Source organism: Notothenia coriiceps, unplaced genomic scaffold (genome assembly GCF_000735185.1).
Source record: "Notothenia coriiceps isolate Sejong01 unplaced genomic scaffold, NC01 NC01_scaffold00004102, whole genome shotgun sequence".
Lineage (NCBI taxonomy): Eukaryota > Metazoa > Chordata > Actinopteri > Perciformes > Nototheniidae > Notothenia > Notothenia coriiceps.
This window is the reverse complement of record NW_011336803.1, coordinates 293,583-318,094: the sequence shown is the minus strand read 5'-3', so window position 1 is coordinate 318,094 and position 24,512 is coordinate 293,583. Positions and strand designations below refer to the sequence as shown.

Below are 24,512 nucleotides of genomic sequence, written 5' to 3'. Positions count from 1 at the left end.
TTATTAACTGGCTTTAATCGCGACGCAATGTTTACAGTGAGAACAGCTGCTGAGGTCCGGTGCAAAAGAGAGCAGTGTGTACTAATTATATTTCACTCAGTAATATACAAGGTTTCATCTCAATAAATTAGAAATCGTGGAAAGTTATTTATAATTCAATTCAAAAGGTTAAAACTCATATGATATTATATGGATTCAGTTACACACAAAGTGAAATATTTCAAGCCTTTATTTGTCTTTAATCTCAGGTGATACGGCTTACAGCTAATGAAAACCCAACATCGTATCTCAGAAATCTGAATAATTACATAAGACCATACATAAAAAAGTTTTAATACAGAAATGTCGGGCCTTCTGAAAGATGTTCTGTGTATGCACTTCAGTACTTGGTGGGCCTCTTTTACAATGAATGACTGCATCAATGCGGCGGTGGCATGTTAGGCGATCAGCCTGGTGGCACTTGGCTGAGTGTGATGGAAGCCCTGGTTGCTTTTGATAGCGGCCTTCAGCCTCGTCTGACATTTTTGGGTCTCGTGTCTCTCTCTCCTCTTGACAATAACCCCGTAGCATGGGACGTGCCAGTACGTGCTAATGTTTGCCCAGGTCAAAGGCCCGTTTGGCTGACCTGCCTCTTTTTGAGAGAGCGAGAGTTTGTTTTTGTTTTTTCTGTTGTGGCCGTTATTGTCGCGTCCTCGCTGCGGGAAACACAACTTAGTCAGCGCTGTCATCTGCCGGTGCGTTAAGACCACCTCCAGTGGTCGAATTTTTGAAACCTTGATTTTGAGTTGTCTCATGGCAGTTAGGGGTATAAGGGAACAACCAAGGACTTACTCTCCTCTTGTAACCGTCGGGTTCTTACAAAAGGAACCAACCGAAATATAACCAACTTCGCTGTATTGTGACTTCTGTCTTTCTAGTGTCTTTTCATCTGTAAATCCCTCACACGGGGCCGCTCGCTCTTCTTTTCTGATTGCCCTCCTCATGGAGAACAGTTCAATGTCCCGCTTCATTGTAGGGTTTCTGGCCATGTCTCTACCCACTTTCGTTGACCATCTCTGTTACTACGTTATGGAATACTAAATAAATAAGTAATCTAGATTACCTTACCGTTTACTGCGCTCATAAGAATGATAAGAATAATGCGTATGAACGGCGTTTCTTAATTAGGAGTATTATTTAAGGTACTTAGTTTAGAGGCCCTATTGTATCGTATGTTCTGGATTGCACAGCAGTTACAATGGTCAAACTATTTGAACAGAATTTCCATTTGTCTTTAATGTACTAAATTAGATATTTTTGATGAGATATGGACGGCAAACAAAAATGTTCCTGGTTTTCATTTTTAAATCAAGTCACCGAATGCAACGTAGCTCGCCTTGAGCTTATTTTGTTATGAGATGTGGAATTACTGTTCATGTAGTGGATGTACATAATCGTTTTGGTTTCATTTTACATTAAAACAAGTTACAATTTTTCAAGTTCTTGTGTTTTTTCCGGGGGGAGGCCCTTGTCGAGTTTTAGAGCAATAACCCCTCCCAAATGTCTGTGCCGTCCCCTGCCCCATAGATTCTTAGTAGCATTCAGGTCAGGCGAGTTGCTGGGCCAATCCAAGCGCAGTATCTCCATGGCCACTAAACCAGGTGCTTAGTATGTGGGCACGGTGCCAAGTCCTGCTGGGAAAATGGAAAATCAGCATCTCTAAAGCTTCGTCAGAAGAAGGAAGCATGAAGTGCTCTTACAATCTCCTGGTAGACGGCTGGAGTTGACTTTGACTTTACAGAACACAGTGGACCACACCAGACAGATGCATGAGGCTCGCCCAAACCATCATCTGGCCGTGGAGACTTCACACTGGCTTCAAGCAACCTTGGTGTGGTGCCTCTCCACTCAGGGACTCCGGGAGCTTGTTTGATTTCCAAATGAAATGCAAAATGTACTTGCATCTGAAAAAGGGACTTTGGACTACTGAGCAATAGCGCATGTTATTTTTCTCCTTTCGCCCAGTTAGACGCTCTGAACGTTGCTCTGGTTCAAGGAGCTGGCTCTGCACGAGGAATTGCGCGACAGTTGTAGCCATGTCCTGGCTCCGTCTGGTGCGTGGTGGCTCGTTGATCACTGATCCAGCCTCAGTCCACTCCTTGTGAAGCTCCCCCAATGGTTTGAGTGGCCTTTTGCTTGACGAATCCTCGTAAAGGCGGTTATCCTGTATGCTGTGGTGCACGTGTTTGCTACGCCGACTTTTGGGCCGGCTTCCACTCGCCAACTTTTCTAGATTATGGTTGGATACAGCATCTGGTGACAGCCAGCTTCTTTGCAATGGCCTTTGAGGCTTACCCTCCTGTGCGAGGGCGGTCAATGACTGTTACTGGACAACTGTCCAAGTCAGCAGTCTTCCCAATGATTGTGAAGCCTACTGATCCAGATTGAGAGGACCATTTAAAGGCTCAGGAACCTTGCGCAGGTGGTTTGAGTTCATTAGCTGATTAGAGTGTGACACCGTGAGTTCAATATTGAACTTTTTTCACATATTCAATTTTTCGAAATACTGATTTTTGGGGTTTTTCATTAGCGTGTAAGCCGTAATCATCAAGATTCAAACAATAAAGCCTTGAAATATTTCACTGTTGTGTGTAATGAAATCCATATAAATTATGAGTTTCACTTTTTGAATGAATTAATGACAATCAATTAACTTTTCTAGGTGTGTGTTGTACGTGTGTAGCTGCATGGTGTGTGCGTAATGATAGAATAGAATATCTTATTTTCATCACACATCAGTACACGAATTCAGTTGGCTCTCTCCTGAGTACATAACAAGGACCCATCCATAAAAGCAAGAGATAGTAGGCATAATCAGGGTCATCACTTAAAGCCACTTCGCTCTTTAGCCGAAATGGGACATACATTTTTAAGACTTATTTAATAAAGAAGCTGCCAGTGTGCGCTATGTAGGGGTAGCTCCTAGAAAGAAAATACCGTTGGTACTTAATAATATCTACAAATAAATAGATTGGATTTTTGGTGCAGTCTGTTGATTGGGCCCCGTAGTCTGTTTGCAGTGTGCATGTTCAAAGTTCAAAGTTCTAGTGAGTTTTGTGGTTGGGAAAGGGGATGGGTGGATCGAGGCCACAGCTCTGGGAAAGAAGCTTGTTCTTCAGTCTGTTGGTGCCGGTGACTTTTATTGGAACCTGAACTTGTCTGACCGGCGGCAGCGGTTCGAACAGTGAGTGGCGGTCGGTGTTGTGATGTCTCTGGATTGAGGCAGGACAGACGGGTCTCAGTGGTTTGTGTCCTCTTGCTTACTTTAATACTTGTAAATAAACTTTTGGCTGCCCCGGGCCCCCCTAATTCATTTCCCTTGTTTAGTGCCAGAGAGGGGGGGTATAACCAGTCTCTGTAGTGATATGAATAATGAATCAATTACTTTTCCAAACATTCTACTTTATTGAGATCGCACCTGTATCATAACAGGCCTAAACGACATCTTACTTTGTATGCTCTAGTTTGTAGAATTATCCAAAGTCGATTATTTTTCTAAACCATTTGTGCTTCACATAATACAATACACAATGGCTGACGTGCCTGATAATATATTATATGCTTGAGGACCTGTAGGTGTGTGTTGTACAGTGTGTGTGTTGTACAGTGTGTAGGTGGCTGTGTGTGGTACAGGTGTAGGTGTGTGTTTGTACGTGTGTAGGTGTGTGTGGTACAGTGTAGGTGTGTGTGGTACGAGTGTGTATGTGTGTATGTACAGTGTGTAGCGTGGTGTAGGTACAGATGATTGTAGGTGTGTGTGGTACGTGTGTAGGTGGTGTAGGTACAGTGTGTAGGTGTGTGTTGTTCAGCTGTGTAGTGTGCGTTGTTGTTACAGTGTGTAGGTGTGTGTTGTACGTGTGTTAGCTACATGTGTGTGCGTAGATGAGGGCGGACAGACGGTCTCAGTTGGTTTGGTGTCCCTGCTTACTTTTAACACTTGTAAATAAAGACTTTTCAGTAATAGAAGGTTGTTGCTTTTATTGATGTAGTTTGTAGGGAACATTTTTATACCTTTCTCTGCTGCCTTTTTTTCTCCTCCTCCATCAACAGGGCTCTTTTGCTCGGATAAGTTTGCAGTTACATTCTCTGGTCTGTTTCTGCTACCTGGGTAACTTTCTTTACCTGATTTTGTGAGTTGCCTCTCGGTGAAGGCTCTCTGTGTGAGCAGTGGACAAACACGAACCTTGCCAGCAATGGCTTAATTGTAGTTAAATTAGTTATATGGAACCAATCTAATAACTGTTGGTGTCATTATTTTACAGACATCAACTAATACTCCATAAATAATCGGTTAATGCAAACAAATTTTGTATGGCCTCCTACTCCAACAGCAACAGTAACCTGTTAGATTTAGTTTCTTTTGAGTTATGTTGTGTTTGAGGAAAGCTAACTTATGGCGCTTTTCCACTGCCGCAGGTAGCACGGAGGTAGTTCCGGATCAGGGCTACTTTTTCACCTTTTTGCTGGCCCTCCAAATCTGAGGTTCCTTTCACCGGCCAACACCGTGGGCTGAAATGATGCTATCACTAGAGAGGTAAACACTCTCGATGCTGAATGGTCAGAGAGAATCGCTGGCAAGGGGGGGCTACGAAACTCAACAAACATGAACATATTTTACCGTGATTTAATTGTACATACACGTGTTTCAAAATGATGCCGAGCAGTCAGACAACATACTGATACCTGGTGTGCAACGACACGACGGCAGCCGCGAAAAAATCTTTTAAATGCGTGTTTTCTGAATGGAGATCGGATCGATCAGCTAAGCAACGTTGTATATGCTCCGTCCACACTCACAACACGCCTACAGACATAAATAACCAGCGACTGTGTCTGTGGTTTGTACTTGTTTTACACTTTTGTTCTAGTTTCTAAACAGATATGAGAGCTGTGAGCTCTGAGTGCTAACAGCTAACGGCGGATGTTTTGGTTTTGTGGTTCGCATTGAATGATGATGTCACGGGTAGTTTTACGCGCTGCTTGCTCCGCTCCGCCAAACAGGCAGATCGCCCCGCCTACACTCCGTTACTATAGTTACTGGCCCCAATTTGGTAAACTGTGTAATGGAAACGCGCATAAAGTGGGCCTGGCGCTACCAAGGCCTAACCATTACGCGTAGAGCCATGCTGGTGTTCTGCAGGGAATAAGGCTCGCCATGCCCATGAATTATATCCTCCATATTTGTTAAAAAAAGCCTTTCCTCATGGGATCAGGGAGTGAAGGAGTGTCTCTGGGTAGGCGTTGATGTGTTGAGTGTGTCAGTTCTGGGTATGGTGCCCAGGCGGCACCAGATGTGTATCTGGTTCTCAGGTTATGCGTCAGACGCCTTAGTGGTATATTGATTGTTCTTGTGTCTGTATATTCTATCGTGGTCGTTGTTGTTGTTGATATTGTTTGGCGTGATGTCTCTCCAAACTCGTCTGTTGAACAGGTGTCTGCGTGTCTTTAAAGTCTTGAAGCATGAAATCTATTACTCGAATGAGGTCCTTGATTGTGTTTTGATGTTGATTTATTATAAATACATATATTAATACTGTGTTAGCTTAAGAATGGTATTAGCTTTTATGTTATATTTGATAAAATCGAAAATATGTAGTTGTTACATTCTCTTTAAACATAAGTTGTTTCTAATGCCTTGAAAGGTCTGTGTCCCAGGGAGTTTTCAAACTTTTAATCTCAATCAGACCCGATCGGATTTTGAAATCTCATTTTGTGATCCAGGATCAGACAAGTCGGGTCAGATTTTGTCGCCTGTAGTTCAAAGCAATTCAGGGATAGGTCGGCCTGATCCCAGGTTACGTTTTTAAGGGGAAAGTGACTGGATCCTGAATATCGTGCATTTAATCCTTTCTGATCGGCCATCTGTAGGGGTGGACAAGAAAAATATATCAAGGATGGGGACAAGAGACCAGCATTGCAGATGACATCTATAATGTTTAATTATTTTTTTTAATGAAAGGTGATATAAATGATTCATTTGATCAGAAGGGATTAAAATGTTGAAACTCCAGGGCCCAGGAGTTCAAAACCTTTAATCCCTATCTGATCAGATCAGATTTGGATTTTGGGAAGTTCAAAACCAAAAAACAGGATAAAATATGTTTCAATTTAAATAAGATGGCAAAGTTTGTTAATAATACTAATACAGTAATAATTGAAATAATACACAATTTTTAGCCTTCATGGGAAACACATTTTATTTTTTCCATTTTTGCTCACGTTTGTGGTGGCCTATTTTGTTTTCAACCAAATGTTGATGACATAAATGTTTATGCTCATAAAAGTATCACAGCAAAGATTGTCAATCACAAATGTAATTTAGATTAAAGTAAAAATATCTTCAAATAAAAAAAAGTCCATCATCTGTCATCACCTTTCAAATAAAAAAATATAATTAAACATTATAGATGTCTCTGGATGCTATCCTGATCTCCTGGGTCCTGGGCTGAGTTTGGGTTACTGATCAGGACCCTTTAGTGTTTACTCCAGTCTTCAGCATCCAAAATGGTCTTACCTTACAATCTGATTAATAATAAAAAGAATTGATGAATATACATGGAACCCTCTTTACTGGTTACACACATGTTCATGGACACACACATAGTAACATTTGACCTCTGCATTGGGGAGCACCTTGCTCACGGACTTGAACCAGCGATCATCTGGTTCCAAAGCCAAGTCTACAGACTCAGCTACCAGCAGAAAACAGTGGCTACAGTACGGGACTATACAGTTTAATGCTAAGATTCTTCTTACTTAGACCTTATTAAGCTGTTTGAACCTGCATTTATTAATATTCAGTATATCAAAATTCAATCAAATTACACTGTGTAATATCAAGGGGGCACCCCCACACACATGATCAGGGAGTCAACTTTAGAAAGACTCATTCCTATCTTTCTATTTATATTCTTCGTCCACAGAAAGTTTCAGGAGATGGAGAGTCCTCCGCCCCAAGCTCATCACACAGGGAAAAAGAAGAGCGGGGACTGTCCCTGTGTCCTGCTCTGAGCATTGTTACTATGGACACCAGAGCCCCGCCCCTCTACAACTTGTCCAAAGAAGAGAGAGAGAGTGTGTGTGTGTGCGTTTGTGCGTGCGTGCATGTTGGGAGAGAAGGGGGGGAGAGAGAGTTAAGGTGTGTCCTATTCTTACCAAATGATTTCATTTGCACTTTTGTCAAAAGCAAGTTCTATATCAGTGTAATCTTTTTGTAATGAGTGGATGTAAAGGGATCAGTAGCAGGTTAATTGTCAGTAGTATAGTTAGTTTGGTGGAGAAACAGGAAGTCAGTACTGTGTTTTAATTGTCACACATGCAGACCGCACACAGTAAGATTTAGACTGTACATTTAACTTCTCCTGTGTGAGTAGCAGTGGGCTGCAGAGGCCCGGGGTTGGGGGGCAGTGTGGTGGTTTGCTACCCAGCTCCCAAGCCAAGTCCCTACATACTGAGCAACTGCTGCTCCCCCAATGCTTGTAAAAAGAAAAAATCACATTCACAATATGTTGTAGAAATTACTGCTGTTAGGCAGTAGGAGAGTATAGCAGGGACATCATCATCACAGCTACAAAAACAACTATTCCAAGACGGTGTCTTCAGTGTTAAATAATTGACATGCCAATGTAATATTTCAACTTGCTCATGAAATGAAATCAAGGCCTGGCCAAGGCCAAGCCACAACACCCTTGAGCTGTCCGACCCTAAGCCTTCCTACAGGGAGCCACAGAGCCCCTCCACAGAACAGAAAGAGAGAGGAAGTGTAGCAGCAGCTCCAGCTTGTAGCTCTGTTTCCAGCTGCTGGGTTTGCACTATTGCCTTTATGCCTTAATTGTTCCCAATTGTGTTGCTATAACAATTCAGAATAGTGAAAACATCCTGAATGACAGATCCTGATCACTCAGGGTTCCTTTCGCCATATTGACCGGATTACTGCACATTATCCCGCTTATTACTAAGTTAATCAATGATTTGACCCAATATATTGAATTAAACCAGTTTTTATTTATATGGACAAATAAAATGTTGTTTCCACTTCTAGTCCATCTACTGCATAGCAACAGCTGGGAGTGCTTTGACAGCCACACTGATTTCTGTAACTGTCCTAGTCTGTTCAGTTTCTGTTCCACTAACAAGTCCTTAAACTCTTCAGAGCCCAAACTGTGGCCGTTTCTCAATCTCGAGGAAACTGGCTTCCAAGCCAATATTTCAAGGATGCTACGTCATCGAGTGCCGCTGAAGGCGGGGGGCGGAATGTAAAAGGCGGTGTCTAAAAACCCATTTAACAGGCGACGCGCGTTTCGTAACACCCGCCAAACTTCCTCCGCTTCCAGATGGGTACACGTCGGAGCTTTAATGGGGGTTTGGTTCCCTGCGCCGGAGCCGACCTTACAGGTCATAACGACTCTCTNAAAGCTTTAATCTGGATCAAATCTTCAAAATGGGTAGTTCAAACCGACAACACAGGATTGGGATCAGTTTGATCCCAAAAAACTGGATTATCCTGATCCCACCAGGGATCAGGATAATCCAGTTTTTTGGGATCAAACTGATCCCAATCCTGTGTTGTCGGTTTGAACTACCCATTTTGAAGATTTGATCCAGATTAAAGCTTTGATTGGATTTCCTGATCTGATCGGATATCAAAGTGATCCTAATCCTGTTTTTTGGTTTTGAACTCCCCAAGATCCAAATCTGATCTGATCAGATAGGGATTACAAGTTTTGAACTCCTGGGCCCTGTTGATTAGGATTGATTTGCTTTGGCCTTCTCCCAACGATTAATAGAACATGCCTAGTTTTGGACCAATACATCCCAAATAGCAATTGTCATTTTCTAAGTTCCAGTTAAATCACATCAGATCTTTTAAGACTATAACAATTATAATTTCTTCCCCTTCAGGTTTATGGATCCCGAACCAACAACATGTGCATCATGACCGGGATGATGCAGATGATCAGAGAGGGTGGTATGAAGTCATTGTGGCGAGGAAATGGTGTGAACATCATCAAAATCGCCCCGGAGACGGCCCTAAAGTTCATGGCGTATGAGCAGGTATGATGAGTGGCTTTACCTTTGCCTAAAATGAATAAATGATGATGCTTATGGTCCTGTATTAATGTGTTTTTCTTTCTCTATCGGCTTGTGCAGATAAAAAAATTGATCTGTAACGATAAGCAGACTCTGGGGATCTTGGATCGATTTGTTGCAGGGTCTCTGGCCGGAGTGCTCGCACAGAGCACTATCTACCCAATGGAGGTGATTACCAGCTTAATTACATCCACTCTAAAATAAAAAGCCAACTGGAAACTGTATATAGGAGTTCTCAAGACTTTATAATGAAACGGAACTGACTTTTTCTGTCCCTCAGGTCCTGAAAACCCGCCTTGCTCTGAGGAAGACCGGGCAGTACTCGAGTATCTCAGACTGTGCCAAGCAGATTTTCAGGAGAGAAGGACTCAGTGCTTTTTATAAAGGCTATATTCCCAACATGTTGGGCATCATCCCCTACGCAGGCATCGACCTGGCAGTGTACGAGGTGAGCAGTACTATAGGCACTCCTGCAGTGTTAGACCTGTGGGTCTGCTTCTATCCCTAAGAATGTTCATATCTTATCGGTAACCTCTTTAACGCATACCAAAGGACATTGTACTAAGAACATGCTAGTGTCTCTTCCTCATCTCTTTCTACTCCATCCTCAGACGCTGAAGAACAGATACCTGCAGCAGTACGGCACCAACAGCAGCGACCCCGGCGTGCTGGTCCTGCTGGCCTGTGGCACTGTGTCAAGCACCTGCGGTCAGCTCGCCAGTTACCCTCTGGCTCTGGTCCGCACCCGCATGCAAGCACAAGGTGAGGCTCCTGAAAGACTGCACCTTAGTCATAGCTTTGCTCATACCAAAAAGTATTGTGCAGATAAGAATGTAGAACAGATTCCTTTTTAAATGCGTAAACAATTATCTTAAGGAAGTATCAGCTTCTTAAAGGACTACACTTACTTTTATGTTTCTCAGGTAATGAAGATGGTTCAGATAATGTCCTCATTTCAAGATCTAAAATGATCACTATCTCCCATTTATTTATTCCTCACCATTTTGTTTCTTGCATTGTGTGTAACTATTTTCTTTTGTACCTTTTTTACAGCAGCAGTGGAGGGCAGCCAGCAGATGACCATGTCCGGTCTCTTCAGGCAGATCTTGCAGACCGAGGGCCCGACGGGGCTGTACAGGGGCCTCGCCCCCAACTTCCTCAAAGTCATCCCTGCCGTTAGCATTAGCTACGTGGTGTACGAGCATTTGAAGACACAGCTTGGGGTGAAATCCCGCTGAAGCTCACCCTCTCATCGTCAGGACACTTCTGAAGATTCCTGTGACAAGTGACCCTCACCCACTCTCCCTCCCATACCGCTCCTGCTAGGGGAACCCAGGGGCCTTTTGGTTCCTGTAGCGATCTCATTCTGTGAATGTCTGTCTGAATATGAAAGACGAGAAAGGACACTTAAGTTGAACAGGTGGAGGATATGGACTCTGTGAGCTCATGTTGTCGGTATTGTAAACTGCTGCTATTTTTATTTAATTTTTTTTAAATAACTTGAAATGAGAAAAATGATGGATGTGGGTGATCAGCTATTGGAGGACCAAATGCTTATATTCTCCCTGCAGTTTGGTGCCTGTGACAGCTTTTTTTCATAGTAGTGTGATTGCAAGCTCTGGGCCGTTCACCAGCATTTGTGTTATGCAACTCTGGGGGGGAAAAACTCCAATTACGAGTAACTTTAGATGGCAGATAGCATTAATAAGCAGTTTCATTATTCAACCATTCTGCCTATAGGAAGAAATGTGTTCTTGACCAAGAGAACTTTGCACACGTGAGTTTGATCTCTCCATCCCTCTCCCGAATGAATCAATGAATGGATGAGCAGATTTCCTGAATGCCAGTCTGCAATATTTATTGTTTTGAATGTCTAGGAAAGGAGGTACAATGCTGCGTGATCCTGGAGAGCCAAATGTACGACCTTTATAAATGCAGTGATTGTATTCAGGGTGAAAACTAACACCAGAGACAGCCTTAACATGCGCCTTTGAAACGCTAAACACACACACACACATTGTGGTGTGTGTGTGTTTAAACTGTTTCAGATTATGTCTGTTAACTTGTGTAGATGTTCTTACCCGTTTTCAAGGTATAAAGGTCTTAATGTTCACCTCAGGTTACGGGCAGATTATTGTTTAATTCACAGAAAAGCACACAAAGCCAATGTTTTTTTGTTTCACTACATGTTCACTAAGAAAAACCAGGGCTTTAAAAAAAGATGGGTGACATAATGCACTTTAATCGATGCTGGAAGGGCCTCTGAATGAATGTCATATCAATCCAGGTATTAAGATTTAATTATTCTTTTGTAAAGAATTCGTTTTAGTCTTGTTTTATTGGACAATTTTGATGCAAATAAATGCAAATTCTTGTAATACTGAGTCTGATGTCTTCATTTTTGTTGGTGCAGAATGATGTAGATTTAGGATTTGTATCACATTACTATTACAGTTTCACCTCAACAACAAGCTACGTTATTCCTGCATTCAGCAGCCACTCGTACAAGTTTAATATATTCATTTGAACACAATTTTTAAAACATTCTTTTAGGGATATAATACAAACATATATAATTTAATAAACCATATAATGTAGTAACTCGTCTAAGATATGAACTCGGAGAGGTTCCTTAATTTTACTAATATCCAGAGCTAGACGTATAACAATATAATTATTTTTGCAGATTTATTTGTTTATATCCGTAAAAAAAACGTTTGACTTCCTTCATTGCGCACGGTTCGCCTATATGTCCCACGCAGGCTACCGTACAAGATGCAACAACAGGATGGATAACATAGAACCAGAGATCAATAAAATATATAAAATGCTCGTATATTACGTTCACTAGATACATTATAACTCTATGGACTGCATAGTTATTTGTCTAACATGGTTAACATGGGATTTATGATGTATGTATTGGTCTTATTATAAAATAACTATGTTGTTCCTAAACAGGCTAGCTAGTTAGCACCAGCAGCGGTGCTAATGAAAGATATTTAAAATGGGGCAGAACATGTTCCGGACCGGGTTTCTGGTCCGGGCCACACACACCCTGCTCACCTGGGTCATTACCCTCATACTGTTCCTGCACAACACCGGTAAGTTCATTACATTTTAGACTAATACAACTTATCTGAAACTACTAGCATCGCGATTTACCACTAGGGCTTTTAACCCTCTGGTATCACTGTGGACGTTTTTGTCCATATGGGTCATTTTTCACTTTTCATTTTGCAATAACTTTGGTTGTGTTGGTGTAAATGGCCTGATTTTTTGTAACAAGGCTATTTTCTCGATCTATTTTGGAATTTCAATTTTTCAAATCAGTCTTTAATTCACTGTGTAACAAATCGACTGCGGTTTTTTTCACAACTTTTTGGGGTTCAATCTGTAAAGCAACTTCCGCCCTAATAGAAAATATCAAAAATGTAATCATTTTCAGAATTTTAACCCTTTAAATGCCATTTTGAATACTTGAAACCGCTGTTTTTTTTCATGATGAAAACAGAGAAAATTAGTTATTTTCCATATAATAAATGTTGGGGGGGTTGGCTTTTTTTTTTTATCACAGTCTTGGATATGTCAAAGATTAGCAACAACATTGATTTTGGTTGAATATTAGTTTTTGCACAAAATCAGATTAAACAAAAAACTCACACATTAGTCATTCGGGACAAAAATGTCCACTTCCAAAAACTGCTGTAAAATGACAACAGGTTAATATTTTTTAAAACTTTTTGGGGTTAAATCTTTCAATCAACTTCAGTCCTGATCAAAAATACCAAATGTTAACTTATGGTCAGGATTTTAACCCTTGAACTGCCAGTTTAAAAACATGCACAAAAAGGCAGTTATTTTCCATATAATGAATGTTGGGGGGGTCGGCTTTTTTTGTATCACAGTCTTGGATATGTCAGAGATTAGCAACAACATTGATTTTGGTGGATTATTAGTTTTTGCACAGAATCAGATTAAACAAAAACTCACACATTAGCCGCTCGTGTCCNACAGGATTGGGATCAGTTTGATCCCTAAAAACTGGATTACCCTGATCCCACCAGAGGGGTGGATTTCCAGTGGATTACCAGAGCAAAATGTACTGTACAATTTATTTTAAAATATGTTTCAATTTAAATAAGATGGCAAAGTTTGTTAACTGAAATAATACACAATTTTTAGCCTTCATGGGAAATACATTTTATTTTTTCCATTTTTGCTCACGTTTGTGGTGGCCTATTTTGTTTTCAACCAAATGTTGATGACATAAATGTTTATGCTCATAAAAGTATCACAGCAAAGATTGTCAATCACAAATGTAATTTAGATTAAAGTAAAAATATCTTCAACAAAAAAAAAGTCCTCATCTGTCATCACCTTTCAAATAAAAAAATATAATTAGACATTATAGATGTCTCTGCAATGTGGTCTCTTGTCTTCCTTGTATTATTTTTCATGTCCACTAGATGGCAATCGGTAGGATTAAAGCGCTGATATTCAGGATCTAGTCATCTTGAAAAATCGTAATCTGGATCAGGCTGATCCTATCCTGAATTGCTTTGAACTCCAGGGACAAAATCTGGCCGACTTGTCTGATCCTGGATCACAAAAAATGGGATTTCAAAATCGGATCAGATCTGATTGAGATTAAAAGTTTTGAACTCCTGGGCCCAGGGGCTCAAAGTCAATCTTCCATTAGTGACACACAACGGGGCCATTGACCCAGATCCTGAATCAGAAGTAGACCTTTATCCCATTGCTTTCGGCAAGGTGTACGTGGCCGAGTGTGTGATGACCGAATGTGCGCAGCCATTGGTCGCTGGTGTGTTCTGTCTCTGACGGTTAATCAGTGGATTGTGGAACCCTGCCCTCACAAACGGTGTGTCAACCATTAACTGGTTTATTGCGCTTGGGAAACTCAGTCTTTCGCAATTGGGTTTCTTATCAATTGGGACACTTATGAAATAAGCTTAATAATGGGCTCAAGGCCTTGATTTCATTTATCAAGTGATTTTCAAGTCTTTACATTTGGCCTGAGGGTTGTAGCGTGATGCACCTGCCAGCTAAATTACCAACAAGCTGCTGAGAATTCTCACGGCAAGATTTTCATAAGCTTCCCCACAAATTGTCTAGTTCTCAAGGCCTGGAAAATTGAAGAACACCTTCCCCAACTTCAGTTTTCTGATTAAATCAACATTTCTAGAATGAGATTTAACCTGGGATTAAGTTTAGTCTTACCTGCATCATGACTTTGAGTCGATCCAGTGGAGCGGTGAAGGTCCTTGAAACAGCTCCAGCTCCTCCGCCGGCGACCAGGTGCCGCCACCAAATCCCGGTCTGCTTCTCCTCCACAGTGAACTCATCGGGCACCATCAGGTTATCCCCCACGTCGAATATCTGTCAACAGAACATACATGAAGTATTAGGTACAGAGAAGATGAATGGCACCATTAATCCCCCACTGACTGCAGGCCACAGGACACATTTGTAGCTGCTTCATTTTTACAGATCGCACTGAAAGCTGCACATTTACTGTGCAAAACAAAACAGTGAAACCACACAGTTTCAATCTTTGTTGGCACCACACCATTCAACAGATCCTCATTCCACAATAATGTTCAACCTGTTTGCCTGTCATTGAGACACTGCAGGTGGAAGTCAAAATATATTGCTTGCAGTGGGTAATAAGGAACCCGCTGTACTGCTTTTGATGTACTGTACTGAGCTATAATGTTAATGAGGCTCCATAGGCAAAGGAGTAAAGTCCATAAGGCACAATTGGTTCGGATTAAACCTGCAGCTTTAGATATCTGGTCCTCTTCAACAAATACATTTGGTAAATTGTATCTTTGATTTATCAATCTGACTTAAATTATATTTGTAACTATATATTGCACATTTCAAATTAGAGGGCATCAACAGCCTCCCCATACTCAGCTGATGGGGAGCCTCACTGTCACACACGGTCACACTGGTTTTGCTGTGGGGATTATACAGGTGTCTCGTAAACCAATTTAATATCAGATTTATTTCGAGGGAAAGGACCCTAGCAGCTCATGTTTCATCTGTAAATCACAAGTCACTGCTTGGCCCCCAGGAGGGGTGACTCCCGCTCTATTCCTGGCCCTAGTTCAGCCTGTCAGTGTCTCCTCTGTGCAGGGTTGAGGCAGCTGGACTCATTAGACAGACCTGCCTTGAAATAACACTCAGGATCACGCTGCCCTTTAGCAGGAGCACTGCTATAGCACTTTCATCTCAACCTGCTCTCACTGACCGCTGCTCTGCGTTACATAACTGCAGACAAATCCTTTCGACATAATCCATTAGGAATGTAACCAATGCCTCTCAAAGCTTAATATGGCTTTATTGCTGACGCACGGTTTGTGGTGATAGAGCTTTAAGAGAATTAGCTCTTCAGTTGACTTCTTTCCAGACGGAAGGTGTAACACACTGCCCTTTGATTAGTTCCAGATACCATGATCGGACGCCCTGATAGCCTTACCGGAGAAGGATTTGTGAAAATAAGTCATCAAAAGATGCATGCATCACCCACGACAGATACAGAGAGCAGAAACGTCTGGTGCCTTCAGATATTCCCTGTCACAGCACAACTGTCTCTACCTGTGGTATTTTGGAGGCTAAATGTGTAACTGGTTGAACTTACCGTAGAGTGCTTCCAGTAGAGGATGATTTCAGGGATGTTCTCGGTTTTCTCCTCCACGGGGTAGTTGCTCCAGTCTTTACTGCCGATAGTTATCATTCCGTTCTTATCCGTGCTTTAAAAAATTAAAAATAATAATTTAGTCCCTTTATCCAACAATGAACAATTGCAGTGGATGAAACGGATGAATGAAATTACCTTTTAAGGGCTTTCTCCGCGTGCTGCGGGGAAATATGCACACCAAGGTCCTGGAGGGACTGCATGAACTCCTGAGGATCAACGTGGCCTAAAAAAGGGAACACAGACAAGTTGTAAGGAAAAGGTCTCGCACAATGTAAGTGAACTACTATCAAGGTGAAAGGTGACACCAAGCTAGCACGGCCACATTTGCAATGTCAGGCAGTGCCTCATACCTGTATTCTTGCTGGTGAGGCTTTTCACCAGTAGCTTTAGGTCTTTCTCGTAGTCCTGTAGATAGTGAACAAACTCTTCAAAGTCCAGCTGTCCACCTGAGTTACTTTCTTCCCTTTTTAAGGTTTTCTGTAAGGAAAAATATATGTGAACAACAGTGAGACATGGTACTTAACTTCGGATAAAATGACAGTGTTGGAGAGAGCGGGGGGGGGCGGGGGGGGGGGGGGGGCGGGGCGGGGGGGGGGTGCGGGGGGGTTAAGAATTAAATGTTTTATAAAAGGCAAAGGCGCAAACTAAGTGTGGTAGTACAATATTTTCACACAGGTCACATGTTCTGGAATGTACTGTCTGACTGCCAGTCCTGCATTCCTTACGACAAGGTGTCTGGCTTGTGGCTTGTTATGACCATGTTGGACAGAGCTATGGCCTTTTACTAAGCTGCAAAGTGTTCTGGAATGACGAATGACGTCCGTTTCCCAGGACCAGGTGGGGTGGGGGGGTAATTAGATAGTAAGATCTGGTCTATGTTTGACATCAACGACAGGCAGACAACTGTTGTAATCCAGCGCTAACCTGCTGAGCCTAAGACAAGATGAGGACACCAGCAGTCAAGTGCTGATATCTGACACTGCTTCTAACACACAGTGCAGGCATATGACTGTCACACTGTAACCACACTATGCAGGACATCCTGCTCTTTCCTGCAGATCACATTTTACTACCTGTACACATGCATACAGGTAAAATATGTATTGCCATTCCTCTGCTACATGTGGGGCCTTTTTCCCTAAAGTCTAATTCAGTCAAACACAAAGATTGCAGTTGAGTTTGCTGGAGGCAAATGTTGCTAAATGGTGTTGCCAGACCAAATAATGTGTTTACTGATTGTTTCTGTATTGCAAGCTGCACAACAATGTGAACTTCAGCTGAGCCCAAGAACTAAAACTTCTAACAATTTAGCAATAGGTCAACCACCAAATGAATGCTGATGGTGCATGAGTCAAAGCTCAGTGGAACCTTTCATCACAAAATCAAAGTGCCAGATTTGTAATTCATGTGCAAGTAACAAGAGTTTCTTAACCCTAAAAAGGAGCAATTTACAGCAGAACACAGTTTAATCAAGTATGTAGGGGAAAGTTGTAACCACCTATTTAATATATACTACCAATGTACTTTTTGGTCTCAGGGTGGATGTTTGGATAACATATATATATTTTCAATACAATATTAGAAATACACCTTTTTTTTTGCATTTTACAAATATTGAGTTCAGAAGTGCATAACCTGAATAGTTTGACTTACATTGCACACATGGCAATGGCAGCAAATACTGACTTTCCTTACCCTATGTCATAGCATTAGCATACATTCCTTTTTTAGGGTGGAATTTCACTGAAAATGTTTAGCCCGCGCCGGTTCAGTTCAGTATTAAAACATATGAATGTGAATTACATTGGATAGGCGAAAAGCAAGTTACCATAACACATATCTACGTTTAGCATTATATAAATAGTTGTTGCATTGTTTTTCGATAAGTTTTCCATTTGAAATGCTCTGTCGCAGCTCTTTTTGAAGCCGGTCAGCTATTGCGGCCTAGTCGTAAGGCTTTTCACAAACCCACGCTAATTCTTCCGGCGGCCGGAAATAAAGGTCTAGTCACGGTCATAGTAATAATATCTTAATAACTTGTTGATTGTAGAGCTACACAGACTGTGTGTTGAGATATGAAACGATATCAGGGACATTTTCCTCACCTTTCGCCATCTTTTGTAGGATGAAAATTCCTGTGAAGGCAGGAACACGCTCAGTTTGTTGAACAGAGACTTCAACTCCGACGGCAGTCCATTTGACTCAAAATATTCCACCTCAACTGGGTCTGAGTTGGAGAAGGGGACGTAAAGGCACAGGCCGAGCATCTTGGGTTCCGTAAATCTTAAAATACACTACAATAAATAAATAAATAGCTCAGCTCTGTCAGTTTCACTCCTCCACGGGGTAATACTGAAATGCCGGTAAAGAGGAAGCACCCTGCTTCTGAAGAATATCATCTATGCCACGCCTCTTCCCGGAATAGCTCTTCATCATTGGCTGTCCTGCGTCATAAAACGTAATTTTACTATTGACCAATCGCTGAGCCCGCCCATTGATGGGGATCGGCTCGGTCCCGCCTTATTCTTGTGCAGTGAACAATTGTCCAATCCAGTCCTTAGTGTCATTCAAACAGCTGCAGAAGCGGCCAGTTGGGCAAATTGGCGGTATATATGCCATGATCTCCCAACTACTGTTGAAATAATAAATATTCAGAATGTAAAAATACATTTGATTACACCCTACATTTACAAGACAGGGCCACAACATAAGTTAGTAATGGAGGGCCAACCTTTGTTTAGTATGTGTTTTAGTATTGCAAAAAAAAAGTACAATTAAGTAAAGTCCAGAGCCGCAGTGACGCGTCGTAAAACCCGGAAGTAAGTTAGCATTTTTAGCACTTCCGGTTCCTTCCTCAAAAAGCAATGCATTTTTTCCATAGGGTTTTGGAAAATAGCTCGAAATAAGGTCTGTGGTTGACACAAATTTAAGAGGTAATTGACTTTTTGTTCTACGACATTAAATACATCAGCAGTGACCCCACTGGGGATTTTTGAAGAGTTTACGTGTCTGAAAAACGATGGTTGTTACCGAGTGGCTGAATAGGACTACAGAAATTGTCGAGGCCGTTGTACGTCATTACGCCGAACACGTAAACACTCCCGCTAAGTTTGTTTTCCCCTGTGTTCTGCTTGAAAGCAAGTACATGCATATCTTTAGTATCTGTACATATATATCTGACCATTAGAATCTGTATTTTTGAAATTGTCTTTTTTAACACCGTAGTTTTACAAATTATAGAACAATTAATTACCAGCATTTTCCAATTTTACTCGGCAGTTCGTTTCGTTAGCTAACGTTAGCTAAAGCTAGCGCTACTAGTTAGCTACGCAATGGTTTGTTGCTTTGCTCCGGGTTGCAGCCACAGGTCTTCGCATGGAACGTGCTCGTTCTATCGTTTCCCGGCCAATGTTTCCCAAAGGAGAGTCTGGATTCGTGCTATGAGGTAAGCTGATGTTACATTTTTGTCCATGTCACGGTGAAATGTAAATGATGGGTAGTGACTGTATCGCCGTTTTAGAGATGGCGCTGCTGAAAAGACCGCAACATAAGTAAAGATAATGAATACATCCTATTAAAACCTGTGTGGCTTATAAGTCTAATTAGTACAAGCAGCATAACGTTTCACCATGTAACTAAAGATTGTAGTCAGGGAAATCAGTTTGACATNCCCACTGGGGATTTTTGAAGATTTTACGTGTCTGAAAAAACGATGGTTGTTACCGAATGGCTGAATAGGACTACAGAAATTGTCGAGGCCGTTGTACGTGACGTACAACGGCCTCGACAATTTCTGTAGTCCTATTCAGCCATTCGGTAACAACCATCGTTTTTTCAGACACGTAAAATCTTCAAAAATCCCCAGTGGGGTCACTGCTGATGTATTTAATGTCGTAGAACAAAACGTCAATTACCTCTTAAATTTGTGTCAACCACAGACCTTATTTCGAGCTATTTTCCAAAACCCTATGGAAAAAATGCATTGCTTTTTGAGGAAGGAACCGGAAGTGCTAAAAATGCTAACTTACTTCCGGGTTTTACGACGCGTCACTGCGGTTCTCTATAGGGGACCTCTTTAAAAGGAAAACGTTTTTTTTGTAAAATTTTAAAAAACAACATTAGTCAAGCTCTTTTGATATGATGTGATAGTGTTTGTGAGTACTTGCCGGTTCTCTGACCTTTTGTGAAGACTGCGTTGGTTATTAATTGTAATGGTTTTAGGGTTCAAACCCTGTAGGGAATGTAGGAAGTAGAAGCTGAACCTCGTTTCACGTACTCTCATGGAGAAGTATGGGCTTCTCTTTGACAGAAGGGGTTTTGTTTCCTTAGCCCGTATCTATTTTGTCTTGAAGAGGATCAGTGGTGCAGCAATGATATCCACTGTGCGTCCTCCACACAGTCCTTGAGCTGATTTGAGGAGGTTTCTCAGGAAAATGAGCCACAGTTTAATTTCACTCCCTTGAACACAAGAGGAATATAATGAGACACAAAGAGAGCATGATGATTTCTGCTAAAGCATTCTACTTGCACAGTGCCGTCCCAAATTACAAATCTTCCAAAAGTTAGCACTTCTACCTTTTTGAATGTCTTTCTACAACAAATCTGAAATCCATCAAATAGGTATTGGGGCTCAAAGTCAAGATTTATGAGGCTTTTGAAATTGTCAATCCGAGGCCAATTGGTGAATTTGGCTGGTGTCACCTGTTGTGTAATCTGCTGTGTAATGTTATGCAAGGTGAGCTGGCAGGGGATCAAGGGTAAACCGTGCTGTGATACTGTGAGTCTGGGCTCATCTGCGCCGGGGTGAATATTATTTGAAGCCTTTGTTTTGAATAAAGCAAGAAGACAAAAGCGATAATTATTGTTTTATGGTGGTGGTTATAGGCCATTGCCTGGGAGAATTCATGTGATTTATATATTTGTGTAATTTGCATGGAGAAAGTCTTTGTCTTCTAAATTGCTATAGTCAAGGTTTCTTTAATACTGCTGTGAATTATGACATTAGTAATGATATCTTTGTGCTATAAAGCAAAACAAAACGTTGTTTTTGCCGCTTTCGCAGCTGATAATGAACGGCACGGCAGCAGTCTGTGGTTCCAGCTTATGGTTGTTCCACTCTGGCAGACAGAAAAGCATGTGAATAATACCAGGGTAATTTCCCTGCCGCTGAGAGATGGAGCTTTACAAGCATCACAGAGTCTTGAGAGCTCTCTCACTGTGTCTCTCTGAGGTTTATTTCCTCCTGTCCACCTGCAGCTCTGTGTTTCATCCACAGGTCATGATCTTTGATACGTCTCTCACAAAGAACCTGCTATATGCTCCTGTCCTATCTTTTAGTAATATAAAAACCCTGGAGGTAAACCGTTTTTATACAGAATCAAAATGATGTGATATATTTTATTTCCACCAGAGAAAACACAAATTACACAAATACAAGAAAAAACATATTGTGCACATTTTCAGGTTCATAATTGTGTTTTTGTGCCTCTACTGTGACATGTTTACAGTGGCGAACCGTGTCTATCACAACTGGACTTTCTGCAGACACGCACACCCGCGCCGTCGTTATAATGTCCGTCTCTTCACTGAATTGTCGTCTTGAAAAGGGTACTCAGAACAATTCCGGAACAACATCATCTTTTTTTTTGTTGTTTTTTTTTGTTTTTGTTCTTGTTTTGTTTGTCGACCTGACTCATAATGTAAAGCGTCTTTGGGTCTAGAAAAGCGCTATATAAATCCCATTTATTATTATTATTATTATCTTCACCTGTTTTACTTGCCATTTCAGCGTTAAAAACAATAAAACGGAAAATGAATGAAATTCATCTGATCCTCTGTCTCGAGCCAGTGAAATAACGGGCCTTCTAGAGTACCCTGGAACTGAGGGAAACTCTGAAAGAATACGCCCATTTACTACAAATCAATATATGATTGGTTGATCAAACTGTCAATCCAAACGCACGCTCTCATTCAGTGCAACGGCCAGGGCCTTCGATCAAGGATGTAGAATACCTTGGTTGAAGGATATTCTACCCAGAGACCCAGAAACAGATCTGATTGATTGCTTTCTTTTCTAACACAAAACCACTGAAATGCGTAGTGCATGGTCCGAGAAGGACAAACAAATCAACGTAACACTGTTAAGATTACAGTCAAACACGGATACAATTCTCATTTATTATTTTACTATAATTTTATTTATATAATTAAATCGATTTTTTGTTTGTTTTATCTGAGTGTTCCAGGGTATTCTCTGAATACCTTGAAGGGCCTGACGGTTCGCCACTGGATTATACATGCTTCAACGTAATTCAGGGAATAATTGAGTGAATACACTTCTTAAACTAAATGAAAAACAGTGTGTCTTCAAGCTTTCTAAACAGATTTGAATAGCCTTGTAAAATGAAATGTTTTCCAAACATTTAACTTTTTTTTCTCCAGCTTTCCACTTAAAATTTTTCCTAAAGACAAATGTTACCCAAGCATAAAATGCATAGCCAATACAGTTATTTTATTCTATTTAAGTGCACTTTTTTACTTTGAAGAAAAGCTTCAAACCCGAGGCTGAAGATCAACCGGGACAAGCTAATACAAATACATTCAAATTCATTAAATCAGTGTCTCTGTGTTTATACAGGTACTTGGTCATCTATTCATCCTCACCTTGTATTTCTGCTTCAGGTGTGCAGTGCGGCCATGCTGAGGTAGCAGCAGCCTGCAGGTCAGGATGTCTGCTGAAGAAGAGGAGCGACTGAATGGGAGGAAGAGGGGGATGGAGGTCTGCTACATCACTGATGGAGACAATGACAACGACGGAGATGATGAAGATGAGTGGATACCTGGTGAGTCAGAATGGTAATTTATGACCAAATAATCGCTTTAACTAAGGTTGCAATTGAAAGATGTATGGAGTAATTTATGTTTGAAATAAGTGCTGATGAGCCTAGCAGAGATATGAGCACTCCAAATAACAATTGACACACTAAATGCCTAAATCTGAAATAATGTGAGCATTGATTATATCCATACAAGCCTACCAAACAAAGGTTTATGGGTAAAAAGACTTACGCTGTCAACTGACGAGGATAATAGGACACATCTAGGAAGCTTGCCACAGTTTGGCTTCAATTATAATTTCATTCTTTACTTGCAACACTAACTAAAGCTTCTAATATCTCATCTGCCTAAAATATTAAACTGCCTTTTAGAGACACTTACAGACCAGACAAGCTCTCCACATGAACCTTTTGATCTCCTCTAAACTCCCTCGTCTCCTCTCATTTCTTCTGTTGCCAGTTTGCGTTGCATAACGCAGTGAATCATCATTGTTGTGTTAGATGCTGAGTCGTCTGTGGGCCTCAGTGTGTGTGTGTGTGTGTAGGAGGTAAAATGTAACTTTAGTTGGATACCTTTCAATGACGTCAGTGTTTGGATGACTTTGACATCATTACCCGTAGAGAGGAGCTTAGTATTTACAGTTTCTTAGATTCAAATGAAAGATTAAAGGAGGGGGTGCAGCGCGATCAGAGAGCACCTTGGTAACTCGTCGCATCACATTTCATCAACTTAACTTACCATAGTAACGCTCTTTACACACTCAGACTGCTTTCTCAGGTGATTTGCTTGAAATAAACATCTCATGCTCTGAAGTAATTAACTGTCAATTCATAAAGCTAAAATTTAGTTTAACTGCAGAGGCGTTTAATATCAACACTTTTTCTCATACTTCTATCTTTGTGAGGACCAACTTGAGTTTTAAGACCTTCCTCCCAGAAATTTCTGTGAGTTTTTTTTTCACTGCGCTCCATGCCAGCAATTTGATTTCCCTTCCCTGTTAGGCCCCAAGCCTGTTTTTCAGGTTTCAGGCTCGAAAATGACATTCCCAGAACAAATGACCATATCTTCCTTTCTAAAAGGGTTAAATTAATAATCTTTTTTCTCAAAGTAATGATAAACCTGTGAGTTGGATGTAGAAAAGTCAGAATCAATATAGAGGTTTTTAATCTTAAAGAAAATTCAGATTGAACATGGTAAAAAAAATGTAAATTATAGTGTCTGTCCAAAAGATATTTTGTACTTATAGTGAAAACTAACTTTGGATGATGGGTTAGTAGACTAAAAGCTTTAGGAATCCAAAGTACAACACATATAATAAGTACCCTGTATCAAGATTGATGCAAAACAAGTGATATTTGACCTTTTTAGACAGATTTAGCAAAGAAAACCTCTTCTAGGGCCATTTAGGTGGATTTTCCATATCTCTGGCCCCCCTTGTTCGATTTTGACATGTGACATCTCTTTCTGACCGTTAGAGCCAATAGAATCCAAGGGAAATCGTCCCGCACACACTCATGTTAAAAAAAAAAGGTGGCGTCTCTGCGCATGCTAGCTTGCAGCAGAGGGGAGAAATATCCTGCAAGCAATATCAAGCAACGGAAAAGCTGTTTTATTGCTTATGGATTATCAGAACATTTCAAAGGGGACGCAGTCACATTGGATATTAACCTATGGATTAACTACAGTATCGTTTTTATCGTGTTAATGCCATTGAAGACCAGTGGCGTTTTCTCCTGGAGGCCAAGGGAAGCCAGGCTTCCCCTGTTTTTTCGGATTGTAATTATAATTTTAATAAATAAATAAAAACACTTCGTTTAGT

General features: G+C 41.0%; 3 protein-coding genes across 4 annotated transcripts in view; 2 read left to right on the top strand and 1 right to left on the bottom strand.

The window, feature by feature from the left end:
• The first annotated feature begins 8,919 nt into the window (after nucleotides 1–8,919).
• LOC104942034 (calcium-binding mitochondrial carrier protein SCaMC-2-A-like) lies at nucleotides 8,920–11,503 on the top strand. Of its 2 annotated transcripts, none has more exons than XM_010767225.1 (5): nucleotides 8,920–9,093; nucleotides 9,190–9,297; nucleotides 9,410–9,577; nucleotides 9,741–9,891; nucleotides 10,186–11,503. In XM_010767225.1, the coding sequence occupies exons 1-5, from the start codon at nucleotides 8,965–8,967 to the stop codon at nucleotides 10,365–10,367; spliced, it is 738 nt and encodes a 245-aa protein (XP_010765527.1). In that variant the 5' UTR covers nucleotides 8,920–8,964; the 3' UTR covers nucleotides 10,368–11,503. The 2 variants fall into 2 exon arrangements, with proteins under 2 accessions (XP_010765527.1, XP_010765526.1); XM_010767224.1 differs by having other exon boundaries at nucleotides 10,183–11,503.
• A 2,825-nt stretch (nucleotides 11,504–14,328) lies between these two features.
• On the bottom strand, nucleotides 14,329–18,235 carry LOC104942033 (calcium-binding mitochondrial carrier protein SCaMC-2-A-like). The gene is made up of 5 exons (XM_010767223.1): nucleotides 17,962–18,235; nucleotides 16,207–16,333; nucleotides 15,992–16,079; nucleotides 15,797–15,908; nucleotides 14,329–14,529 (listed from the first exon to the last, which is right to left on the bottom strand). The coding sequence occupies exons 1-5, from the start codon at nucleotides 18,121–18,123 to the stop codon at nucleotides 14,344–14,346; spliced, it is 675 nt and encodes a 224-aa protein (XP_010765525.1). The 5' UTR covers nucleotides 18,124–18,235; the 3' UTR covers nucleotides 14,329–14,343.
• A 4,306-nt stretch (nucleotides 18,236–22,541) lies between these two features.
• LOC104942032 (helicase ARIP4-like) overlaps nucleotides 22,542–24,512 on the top strand; it is a 55,149-nt gene continuing 53,178 nt past the window's right edge. The window contains exon 1 of the mRNA XM_010767220.1: nucleotides 22,542–22,698. Within this exon, the coding sequence (XP_010765522.1) occupies nucleotides 22,584–22,698 (115 nt within the window). The 5' untranslated portion in view covers nucleotides 22,542–22,583. The remainder of the gene's footprint in view (nucleotides 22,699–24,512) is intronic.

Excerpts from the sequence above, each read along its gene's own strand:
- LOC104942034 (XM_010767224.1), top strand. The coding sequence starts at position 8,965 with ATGTGCATCATGACCGGGATGATGCAGATGATCAGAGAGGGTGGTATG. Across the intron at positions 9,298-9,409 it reads GCACTATCTACCCAATGGAG|GTCCTGAAAACCCGCCTTGC; the intron begins GTGATTACCAGC and ends TCTGTCCCTCAG. Across the intron at positions 9,578-9,740 it reads TCGACCTGGCAGTGTACGAG|ACGCTGAAGAACAGATACCT; the intron begins GTGAGCAGTACT and ends CTCCATCCTCAG.
- LOC104942033 (XM_010767223.1), bottom strand. The coding sequence starts at position 18,123 with ATGCTCGGCCTGTGCCTTTACGTCCCCTTCTCCAACTCAGACCCAGTT. Across the intron at positions 16,334-17,961 it reads CCTACAAAAGATGGCGAAAG|AAAACCTTAAAAAGGGAAGA; the intron begins GTGAGGAAAATG and ends TTTTCCTTACAG. Across the intron at positions 14,530-15,796 it reads TCTACTGGAAGCACTCTACG|ATATTCGACGTGGGGGATAA; the intron begins GTAAGTTCAACC and ends TTCTGTTGACAG.